A 12527-nucleotide genomic window follows, 5' to 3' on the forward strand; every position below is an offset into this window, starting at 1 on the left:
TTATTAACAAAAAAGGTGAAAGTAGATCCTGTAACTTTTCCATGTGATGTTACAAAATGCATTAGAAGTACTTTTCATTTAACATAGTGCATGTACATTTAAATTTTTTGGGAAAATGATACTGTATAGGCGCTCTCAAAATAATCCTAAAAATATATTTTTTTAAATATATTTTTGGTATATATATACATTCTTTATGTTATATACCAAAATTATACAAATTTTATACACTATTTCGATAAATAGTTTCTGGCGCGAGTTAAAAGCGAAAAAAACACTACATTTTTTCCAGAGAAATCTAATACGATGAACTTCCTTCAGAGTTCAGACCATAAAGCTCCGTCCCTGGCTGTCCCATATGCTCCAAAAAAACGTTTCCTTTGCTTGTGAAAGCAAAATTTACCGAAGCAGTTGAAGTGCATATATAGGAAATCTTCGAAAAGTTGTTCTTTTCTTTTGTTTTCTCTCTTTGCTTATCGGCACGGCTCAGTTAGTTTCAGTTACGCATGAGTCAAGACCACGCAAGCAATGATAAGAACATAACGCGGTGACTGTTAATATAATTGACTAATTTGAGGTATGCGCAAGCTGGTTCGAATACCGTAATTTTCTAGTTAAAATATTAACTAGCTCACAATTGGTTACACGGCATGAAAAGGCAAGAATCAGAGTGCGTGTGATGGGCTATTGTGTGTCCTTTTACGAAGATTCAACGTAAGTTGTAACGGCTCACCATCTTCCAGTGATTAATTCTAATATGTAACCATTAAGCTTCCACTTTTTCTCTCCTTAAATTCTCCAACTACGTTCCCTCACTGAAACCATCAATAATATTCTCTTTAATTCTCTGCTCTCTTTACAATCTGAACTTAGCTAGACAGTTCTGTTTTTTCTCTCCTTTAAATAAAATCTAGTGTTACTAAACTCTTCATATACTCCTCTATGGCTAAAGCAATTCTCACACTTTTCTTCCTGCTCTTGTCCTGCTCTTCAGGTTTGAAACACCATTATTCTAGCTAGTAACCGTTTTTCCTGTCGCTAATAGTCATTTTTCCTGTTATTTTTACGATTTAACTTTTTTGTTGAACCAAGTTAAATGTGTAGTCGGTAGCGAAGTCAGGAAATTCAATAATTTGCGAGTGGGCTATGCAAGGGTGTTCAAAGTCTATTTTTTAATCAATAACAAGTACTATTTTACCTTACACGTAGTATAATTTTTCAAGGAAGAGTGTTCAGTTGACCACACTTGGACCAACATAGCTTCGCCCCCTATATGTAGTATCCTCTTCGTTCAAATGATAGTACTAATTAACTGTTTAAATCTTTTCGTTTCAGCGCCGATGTTAACACTAGCGGATGGACAGGTAATTAAGTTAAAAAGTTGAATTAGTTATTGTAGATTAGTACAAGTTAGTTAAGTGATAGACTGGTAATTAATGTGTTTGTACTTTTTGGTTTTGTAGAAGACTTGGTGTGTGGCTAAACCTTCATCAGATAATGCAATTCTTCAACAGAACATAAATTTTGCTTGTTCTAATGTGGACTGCCGCAGTATATTCCAGGAGGGTTGCCCTTGCTTTTCCCCAAACAATTTGATAAACCATGCTTCTATTGCCATGAACCTCTACTACCAAACTAAAGGGAGGAACCCTTGGAATTGCCACTTCGGTAATTCTGCCCTCGTTGTCGTGACCGATCCAAGTAAGTCCTTATTCTGCTCAGTGGCTGATTAATTAAGAAGCATTTTGCGAATTCAACTGGACCTATTACTTATCTCCCTATATATATAATATACAAATATATTATATATAAGGTATAATATATGTATACATATTTATATACATATATGGTAATCGAAAAATAGCTAGCGTTTGTAAAGTCATTAAAAAATAGACACTATTTTATGTGGAGATAAAATCTGAACAAAAATACCCTACCTGAAACACGGAAAGTTCCTGCATAGTATGCTAGATTATGGAACTCCTGCATATACTTCCAACATATTATGTTGGAACTCCCAACACATTATGAAATTCTAGCATATTATGCTGGAATCTCATATGTAAAATATTCGAACTCCAACATATTATGTTGGAGTTCGAATGGATTTTTAAGGGTGTTTTTGTTCAGATTTATTTTTACGTGAAAAAGTGGCTAAATTTTGATTACTTTTGAAACCGTGACTATTTTTCAATTACCAGTGATAAATCATGCTATTTCTGATTTTTGTACTATAATAATGTCACTCATGGATTCGCCTCTGGTTCTGTTTCTCATTTACTTAATTGAGCTTGCATTGCAACCTTATTGTAAATCTATCAATAATTCAATTTTGACTGTGGCAGGTTATGGCAGCTGCACCTATGAGTGAAGTCATGGTTAGGAGGAGCAACCCATGAGGAGATTATCCTAATTTTATTTAAATTTCTTGTTTACCTTTTTTTTTTTGGGGGGGGGGGGGGGGAAGGGTGATCATGCTAAGTTAGCATATTAATAATATGCACTATGTAGTCATTTAATTTATAGCTGTCAATTTTTTCCATATTATGATTACCATTTTGGTCTAGTTTTATCTCCTTTCCGTCATGTTTGGCATCATTCCTTCTTCTTTGGGACCTTAATATTGAAAGTGAAATAGGCCATGGATTTGTCTCCAGCACATAAGATACCATTCACATCTAATTAAACAAATATAGAATATTCACATTCACAAAAATAAATATATTTAAGCTTTAAAATATAATTGAAAAACGGAAGTTTCGTTCCTAACAAGTGTCCAAGTTGTTAATCAGTTTTAATTTAAGGAGAATGAAAACGACGAAGAAGAAAAAAGAACAAGGAAGTTGGTTGCTTCTCCCATCCATGGACTATGCTAGATTCGTAATTTCAAAAAATATTTCTTAGTATTTTAATCAAAGGGAATAAAATTATTGCAAATGTCAGCAGAAAGAAGATCTCGAGATCTCAACTATCGTAACTCCAATGAAAAAAAGTTTCGCTTTTCTCCAAAATATTAAGTGGGCGTTTGGACATAAAAGCTGTGAAATTTCCGGAGAAAATAAATTATTTTTTTCAAGTTGAAAATTGTATTGAAAAGTTGTGTTTGAACATGAATACAATTTAGAGTTATTTTCATTTTTCTGAGTATTTTGAAGTGAAAATTTTGAAAAATAGTTTTTTGAATTTTTTTAAAATTCCGAAAAAAAATTGAAATTCATCTTTAAGCGAAATTTAAAATTTTCATAATCAAACACTGATTTCAAAAAAAAATAAAATAAAAATCAATTTTTTTTTATGGCCAACCGGGCCCTAACTACCAAACGTATGACGACCCCATGACTCTAACTAAAATATGTAGTATAGCATTTTAAAGATTGAATGAGAGAACATAGAGATGTCCCCTCTAATAATCAATAGGCCAATTATTATTAAGATTAATTAAAGATCTAGTAACCTAAAAGGGATAGAGACACGTGAAGAAACAGTTGAATGCTAGTGAATGCAAAAAGGCAACAAGAGGAAAGTATTGACTAGTTGAGTAATAAAAATGAGAGGTCATAAGCTTGTTTTATAATCGTCTGATGTGTCGAGTTATCTTCAACTCATAGTTCCTAGTTTGTTTCGGTCAACGTGTTTAAGAAATAACTTCCTTTTTCTTTTAAAGAATATAATGCCGGGTTGTAGTACTGTATACGGTCAAAATCAGAGGCCTCCAATTTATAGGCTCGAAGGTCCATCCTGGGCTCAAGTCCGGCAAGGTCGAGTTCGAGCCCGGTTAACCAGATTCGAGTTCGAAGACAGAGCACAACATCTGTCGGGGTCGAGTATGCTCGACCCCGAAATAGTACCGTTATAGACTTGTAACAGAATGGGCTAGACTCTTGCCACGTCCCCATGATCATGGCGCAAGTCCCGGAATATGATTGTACGATTCCGTACTAGGCGGTTAGACAACTGTATCGGGAATATTCCCTACTGTAAATAGAAATATTCCATATTTAGGATTCTCCTATTATATAAAGGGGACCCCAATCATTTGTAACATCATCTAATCATTGAGAAAAGAATATACTCTCTACCTTTTCGCCTACTGTTCATCAGCATTGTCCTTTAGCTCAATTGTTCTTACTTTACTTTTCTTGCTTAATTGTTCTTATTGTTCTAAGCCCACCTCGAGGTCACTAAGCTCCAGGTCACTACTGCAGAGTAACATTGGTTTGATTCAGTTCTATCTTTCATCTCTACCTCATATTTTTTGATTATTAATTGGTATTGATATAAATCACATATCTTTAAAACCACAAATCAAATTTAATTGTTACTCGTATATTTTGAGGTAAACAGTTTGGCGCCCACCGTGGGGCTAAAGATAATAGTGATTATTTCTTTACTGATTCCCGTTACACACGTTATTTTTACACTTTTTTCTTGTCAAGATTTTTTGATTCTTAGGCTGAAACATGTCTAGCTCACAAAACGCACCCATTCATGACAATGAAGGTCTTGGAGAAAACAACAACCCAGGGGTCGGTGTACCACCGATAAACCCATGGGAAGTGCCAAATATGGAACCAGTTGATGTTAGTTCGCACATCGCTTTGAATGCAGATCTAGGCGCGGACCCCGAAGGAAATATACACAGGGAAGCCCGATCCTGTGGCCAAAGAACACAAGGAATGGGAGATGGGGGAGTCAGCCTCCAAGTGATATTCGAGATGCTGCAAGCTCAGCAAATCGCCATCGTTTTAGAGTCAGAATAAAACTCCAAATACAGCCGAACCAGTAAACACTCGGCGTGCTGAACCAGCACTAGAAAGACCCGATGAAAGTGGCTCGGGGACTGACCCCATGATTTTGAGGATGCTCGAAGAACTCTCCAGGAGAATCGAGTCCGGGGAGAAAAAGATTGAGGATAATGACAAAAAAGTGGAAACATATAACTCCCGTGTTGATCAAATCCCAGGGGCACCACCAATATTGGAAGGGCTAGATTCTAAAAAGTTCGTGCAAAGACCTTTCCCCCCTAGTGCGGCTCCGAAGCCAATCCCTAAGAGGTTCCGTATGCCCGAGATTCTCAAGTATAATGGGACGACCGATCCGTATGAACACGTCACCTCGTATACGTGCGCCATCAAAGGAAATGATTTAGGAGATGGTGAAATTTAATCCGTAGTATTGAAAAAATTCGGAGAGACTCTATCGAAGGGTGCCTTAATTTGGTATCATAACTTACCCCCTAATTCTATTGATTCGTTTGCTATGCTTGCAGATTCTTTTGTAAAGGCACACGCCGGAGCCCTCAAAATTGCAACAAGGAAATCGAACCTTTTCAAGGTAAGGCAGAAAGATAACGAGATGCTCAGGGAATTCGTGTCTCAGTACCAAACGGAGAGAGTAGATTTGCCCCCGGTCTCTGATGACTGGGTTGTTCAAGCTTTCAACCAAGGTCTATACTTGGAGGGCTATAGCTTCGCAGCAGTTGAAGCAAAGTTTAATCGAGTATTCGGCTGTCACTTGGGCAGACGTACAAAATCGGTATCAGTCGAAGATTAGGGTCGAGGATGATCAACTGGACTCCTTCGGGGTCCGTTTATTCTAACAGGCCCATGGATAGGGTCAAAAGGGACATTGATCGAGAGCCGAGATTGATATCAACCAAATAACGGATATCGTAGGAGCATCGGATCTGGGCGAAGCTTCGCACGAAATGAACGAGGTCAAAATTCATGAGGACTCGATGCCGAGGAAGATCACATCGAATATCCAAAATCCGAATGAAGGTACGACCCCACCTTTTCTATTGTTTGACTAACGCTTGTAGGTTATCGGTGAGGATCGGCAGGAAGCTATGGGTCTTAAAGCACGCGTTGCACTCTTTTTCCCTTAGACTGGGTTTTATCCCAAATGGGTTTTTCCAGCAAGTTTTTTAACGAGGCAACCATTGATCGTGCTAACTTAGAGCAAGTCAACAGTATCCAAAGTTCCCTACAATAAACCTCGAGTATCGGGGGGCATTACCCTCGAATGACTACTTTGTGGCGAGGAGATTACTTCATGACGGCGGGGCCTCGAAAAGAAAATGTTGCAAGGGTCAAATGGTCAGATGAACCGTACCTATATAGGTTACTCGAGCCCCAAACATCAAACATGCGCTCATGTATAATCATCCATTGAGAGAAGTAATTTTCCTTGATACCCCATGCCTTTAGAGAAATTTCATATTTTATACTCCCGATCTATTGTGTAAACAGGCTTAAGGGCCGACCATGACAAAATTTTGAACAACCAACCCCATGCTCGAGGACTGTCGTCCCAAAAGCAAACGGAATCAAACTGCTAACATTTCGAGATCATAAGACCTTAAAGGCAATCCTCGACTTTACGGGCCACGGCCACCCCATCCGGGACTGACATTTCGGGCAAGCTTGAAGTGAAATGGAAGATAAGCCCAAAGGGAAAGTTCCTGACTAAAAAGGCTATGGCCAGATTAACGCGGATCGGACACACCTGAAATCCGTAACAGATATGAAAGCCCAAAGGCTATCTTAACCTAAACGGAAGCATATCTCGAACACTAGGGGACTACCTACCCGAGCTATCTAAACAATAAGACCTCAAGATGCACCCCCGATATACAGGCCAAGGCCATCACATTCGGGGATTAACATTTCGAACAAGTTCCAAATGTTATCAGGAAACAAGCCCAAAAGACATACCCGAAGGCTACGACCATATTAAAGACTACGGTCATGTAAAAAGGCTACGACCGAAATAATGCGGCTCGGAGACGTCCTACTTCCGCCATAAATTATAGGCCTTCAAATACTTTGAAAAACCGGTTAGTATCGGCTACCCTCGACAAAAGCAAAAAAGGCTTCGATAAAATCAGCCCTCGAATAATTTAAAGGCTTCGATGATTTCAGCCTTCGAAAAAACCTCAAGAGGTATTCGATTACCATTACACAAACAAGTTACTAATAAGGTTCGATACGTCGAACCCTCGAAAAACCCAACGGGTACAAAAAACACATGCTAAGGCATACAAAAATTTTTACTAAGTCTTTTAGCCGAAAAGAGGGAAAAATTATAGCCACTTTAGAGGCCGAATTGGCCCGACTTAAAGAGCCTAAGGTCCAACCAAAAGAGCCTAAAGGCCAATATAAAAGAGCCTAAGGGCTGATCTAAAAGAGCCTAAGGGCCAATGTAAAAAAGCCTAAGGGCTAACTTTACTTCGAGTTCGAGCAAATCCTCACTCGACTATACAGCCCACGGGCTATCTTAACCCGAGTTCGAGCAAACTCTCACTCGAGGACTATCTATAAAGCCTAAGGGCTAACTTTACTTCGAGTTCGAGCAAATCCTCACTCGACTATACAGCCCACGGGCTATCTTAATCCGAGTTCGAGCAAACTCTCACTCGAGGACTATCTATAAGGCTAAGGGCTAACTTTACTTCGAGTTCGAGCAAATCCTCACTCGACTATACAGCCCATGGGCTATCTTAACCCGAGTTCGAGAAAACTCTCACTCGGGGACTATCGATAAAGCCTAGAGGCTAATTTTACCTTAAGATCAAGCAAATCGACTATTGAGCTTAAGAGCTACTTAAAATTCATGTCCAAATGGTCATTCTTGGTCCGTTGATCAGAAAAGTTCGAGGGCAGTACTTATTGTCGATCAATCTCAAAATAAAGGCAAAAGGTTACGGTAAGCATGAAGCCTAAGCAGCACAATCCTTATCAATAGAAGTGTCTTCATCCTCAGAATCTTATCCACCGCCAGATTCACTAGAGTTTTAGGAGTTTTCCTCGGGAAAGGCCAGCTTCGAAGCTTTTGTTTCCTTTATCTCCTGCATCACGGTGATGGTATCATGATAAGTCCGAGTAAAGATCAGGGACTCAATTCGTTTCTTGTCATTACACTCCAAGAAACGAGGGGACTATCTGTATCTGGTCGAAATCAGGTATGCCCGATTTTCCGGGCTCGAGGGGTAGCTTAAGACCGATTTTAGGCAAGGTCGAGTTAAACTATGTCCCGCAGGCTGCAAAAACACAATCAATCTACTTCTTATGAACATGCTGATAGAAAAATACTTTTGATATCTCAAAAAGAAATATGCTAAACTATGCCTGGATTCATTTTTTTACTATAACATTTATGAGTCTTTATTATAGTAATTATTTTAAATATATTTGTAACAAAAATTAGTTTAATTTTGAGTTCAATTTGGGACAAAATAATTTGACCAATGAATGCTCATTAGTGTGGAACGTTTCAATCTGACCATTGAATTCAATTGAATGTTTCTTTCAAGTTTTTAAGAACCTTAATGGCCTTAATGGCCTTAAGTTTCTAACGGTTTTGCCAACAATCTGATGTCAAATTTGAATTTCATATATAAGTACATGTTTGTTTATTTTGGAGTGTGTAATAAAAAGTGAATAAAGTTAAAACTTTTCTTACCTTTTTTTTTGTGTTGTATTTTCTTTTATTCAATCTTTGTTGTTTCTGCTCCTAGTTATACTAGAAGAGCTTGTTGAATCCTTGGGAATACACCTAATTTTATCCATTATGGTGTAGGCGAAATGTCTTTAAGGACAGTGTCATTGACACGCCTCAAGCTAATTCTCATTCTCCATAATCAAATTTTTCCAACAATCTTAATGATATAAAACTTAATTCTTATTCAAATTTACGTTACAACTATTATGTTTAGCCGCCTTCGTCATATCAATGAAATGGTATTCATATTGAAATATTACTTAAAGGTTGGAGATCTTTTATTATGAATTTGATCTCTCTCTCTATATATATATAATATTTGGGTGAAGGTATATTATTTGCTTGTTATTTATAAAGTAGAACTCTTTATGAGTTGTAAAAAAGTTATATCCTTAATCTGATATTTTTGAAAATGTGGGGGTCCGTGGTGTCCAGAGTTATATAGCCTGATCCTAAGAAGGAAAAACTTAGGAAAAGTCGTTTTTAAAATACATAATGAAGCCTTATAAAATTGAAATTTTTTGTAGCAAAAATTCGTATTGGAAGATCAAAAATATGTTTGTATTTTTGGATTTGAAAAGTTATGTTGCTTCGGGTCTCTTATTCATTTGGGTGAAGAAATTGTTGAATTATGACCCGTTTCCGACTAGTTTGAGATATTTATGTAGAAGTTAAAGTTGCTTCTATATTTAAAAAATTTTGCTTTGGTATTATACTATGGAAGATACCAAAAGAAAACTAAATTCTTATGTGTTGAAAGCTGTTTCAAAGGCACTTATACAAAAGCCAAATTTTATTTCATTTGAGATAATTTTATGCTTTATTTGAAAAATACTATGAGTTAGATGTGAATTTTCCACTATATTAGAAGGATACAGTGATGATATTGAATCTCCGATTCAGATGAGAGAAAATCATTAGTGATTGTGTGATCACCTTTTTATAGGGTGTTGTGGTGTCGATGAATTGTGGTTGCCAAAGTGCAATAGCCATTATAAAAAAATAAATCTTTCAATGGGAAGAGTAGATACATTCTCTAGAGACATAATGTTATATATCAATTGCTTAGAGATGAGATTTTTTTATACATATCATGTGTAGTTAAAAGAGGATTTGGCCGATCTTTTGACTAATAAGTGAAACATCAAGGGGTTGAGACTTTTGCCAATTTGAGATGTATCAACAATGATGGTAACCCTCTTCCTATGGTGTATGTGTATATAGTGCAAGACTTCAAGGAATGTGAGGTTGAGTTATTAAACTCTTAATCCAATAATCCATAGCCTTTTGTAGGTGGTGTATTGCACTTGTCACGACCCAAATTCCGTTATAGGTCGTGATGGCGCCCAACTCCGTAATTAGGCAAGCCAACCCTAAACAACTAGTGAGTGCTCATTTATTTTACCGGAACAAGTCCTAACATTTTTAAATCTTAAACTTGTAAACAGTCGATAATGGACAAGTTATAATAATAGAAATACATTCCCAAATAATAGTCTACAATGTGTGTGCCAGGAACTAGTGTCACAAGTCCTAGGGCAACTAGTAGAATGTACAAAAGAATACATCTATCCTACTGCCTGAAACAGAATAGACAGTAACAACAAAAGAAGAGACTCCGACATGCTGCTGAACGGCTCAGAAGGGGCAGCTCACCGTGGAATCTCGGTCAAGTATCAGGTACGCGCGCCGGACTGGTAACTAGATGCACCTGCCTCAGATCCTGTACATTTAAGTACAGAAGCGTAGTATGAGTACATAAACAATACGTACCCAGTAAGTATCCAGTCTAACCTCGAAGAAGTAGTGACGAGGGGCCGACTTGACACTTACTAGGGTCAATAATGATATAATTTAAGTGTTACGCTAAGCATGGATATCATGAATAAATAACAGTGATAACAGGAGTGACAAGCTCTTTCATAGATAACATTTCAGTTAACAATCTATATTTCAAGGCATTTAAACAGTTCAAATCACAGAAAGTACCAAGCAAGTAGCTTGCGCAAATAATATCGAGGTCGTACGGCCCGATCCAACATAATAGTAAAAGTGTGCACTGCCGGAGGGTCGAACGACGCGAACCATAGATGCATCTATTACCCCGCTCGCGAATCATACATGCGATGCGGTCATACACAGATAAACATATCAAGCAGTCAATCAATAATTTATCAGGAAAACAATTATTCAAGATAATATCAAACTTCTCTTTAATGGTCAAGAAAATGATGTTTACTTTTTTTTTTTTTGAAATTCACTTGCCAAGTTTGATATGATTTACGCAATTTAAATTAACAATAAAGTTATAAATACGGCAAGTAACGCATGCTCTTGGGTCCTAAACTACCCGAACTTAAGCATAATAGTAGCTATGTAGCCCCCACATTTAGTGGCAAATATTCAATTATTTCTCCTATGGGGACAATTCCCTCTTACAAGGTTAGAAAGGAGAATTACTGATGTTTAGCTTAAAGTATATATATTCGCATGTATATCGCCTCATATCTTACTTTTGTTTCGTGGATTTAGGATGTGAAATGTATTGATTTATGTTAATTTGATGTGTTTTTATGTGTAGGGGCCAGCCCTTTTTTATGCGCCGCTTTACCCTGAAAGGAAAATGAGCTTTGCTCCTCTGGGCGCTAGGCGCTCCCGTGGTTCGCGAGAAGGAAAAAGGAATGATCCGGGAGCAATTGGGGGCGAAACGTGCAAAATTAGAGCCAAAACGAACGAAATCGGAGAACTTGCGAATTTGGGCGCCACAGGTGGCGCCCAGCCCTACCTGTGGCGCCAAAAACAGTATACTCTAAATTGGAGCGCCGTGGAGGGCGCCTAGCGCTAGCCAGGGTGCCAGTGACGGGAATTTTGTCCAACTTTGCCCGGGAAAAGGTTATTTCGGCTCTAGACCTACCCAACACGTATAAAAGCAAGACTAAGCATATTCTTTTGAGGGGAGGATGTCACTTTAGAGAGATCTAACACACTTTGAAGGAGAATTCACGTGGGGGAACACACACCACATTTGGAGGAGGCTTCCAACTAGTTTTTCTTCTCTTCTCTTCCTTTAATTTCATAGTTTATTAGTTCTAGAGTTTTGGGTGCTACATGAATGTTGTAGTTTGAAGCTTGAATTGTTCTTATTATCTTATCATATTGGTTTATTTATTCAATCTTGCGCTTAATTATTTGATTGCTTGATCACCAATTGAATACTATCTACAAATTCTAGGATTGAACTCGGGAGAGGAAATTCTAGATTGCATATAAGATTGAGTAGAGCAAGATCTTAACTCTTAGGGGGAGCGGATTTGCGGTTAGGATAGGAATATACCTAATCGCCTTGCTTGGTTATTATACAGGAATTATAAACGTGTTCTTGTTAATCCTAATTCCATAGAATTATAGGCGTTAGGTTAGCTTGAATAGGCGAGTTGTACTTCGGGAGAAGGCTACGAGCAATATCAACCCCGTCAATCAATAAACTAGATAAATTAATTAGACGATTTAAGTGGAAAACTCAACGGGATTGTTAGCTAACCCATAGCTCTAGAATATTCACTCACATTGAATTCGTCCCTAATATTGCCGACTTATTTTCTTTAGTTTCTTAGGTTGCTACTCTAAATTAGTCGTAGTTAATAATCATTAAAAATTCGCTTGAATAAATTAATTGTTGGGTTTAATTTAGTTGATAGTCAATCACAAGTCCCTGTGGGTACGATATCTGGACTTACAATCCTATATTACTTGTCGACCACGTATACTTGCGTGTGCGTTTGGTAGCAACAAATTCAAGAATGTTCTCAAAACCCTCAATTCGGAGCCGAACGATCCAAAACTAATCAAACGGGGTAAGAACTAGTCAATACAAGCTCAAGAGTTCATATTCTAGCTATTAGAGTAATTTCCCAACCCTAAATGCATAGTTCCTTAAATTCACCCCCGGGCCCACGTGCCAGGATTCCAAATTTTTTTGAAGAAAGTTGTTACCCATATTCTAAGGATAAATAATATATGATTTT

General features: G+C 37.6%; 1 protein-coding gene across 2 annotated transcripts; it reads left to right on the top strand.

Annotated features, from left to right (window-relative positions):
- On the top strand, window positions 739–2542 carry LOC109230431 (major pollen allergen Ole e 10-like). 2 transcript variants are annotated; one of them, XM_019395939.1, is made up of 4 exons: window positions 739–994; window positions 1336–1364; window positions 1467–1701; window positions 2346–2542. In XM_019395939.1, the coding sequence occupies exons 1-4, from the start codon at window positions 943–945 to the stop codon at window positions 2369–2371; spliced, it is 342 nt and encodes a 113-aa protein (XP_019251484.1). In that variant the 5' UTR covers window positions 739–942; the 3' UTR covers window positions 2372–2542. The 2 variants fall into 2 exon arrangements, with proteins under 2 accessions (XP_019251484.1, XP_019251482.1); XM_019395937.1 differs by having other exon boundaries at window positions 742–994; window positions 1464–1701.

Source organism: Nicotiana attenuata, chromosome 7 (assembly GCF_001879085.1).
Source record: "Nicotiana attenuata strain UT chromosome 7, NIATTr2, whole genome shotgun sequence".
In the NCBI taxonomy this organism is placed as follows: Eukaryota; Viridiplantae; Streptophyta; class Magnoliopsida; order Solanales; family Solanaceae; genus Nicotiana; species Nicotiana attenuata.

Excerpts from the sequence above, each read along its gene's own strand:
- LOC109230431 (XM_019395937.1), top strand. The coding sequence starts at position 943 with ATGGCTAAAGCAATTCTCACACTTTTCTTCCTGCTCTTGTCCTGCTCT. Across the intron at positions 995-1,335 it reads GCTCTTGTCCTGCTCTTCAG|CGCCGATGTTAACACTAGCG; the intron begins GTTTGAAACACC and ends TTTTCGTTTCAG. Across the intron at positions 1,702-2,345 it reads CGTTGTCGTGACCGATCCAA|GTTATGGCAGCTGCACCTAT; the intron begins GTAAGTCCTTAT and ends TGACTGTGGCAG.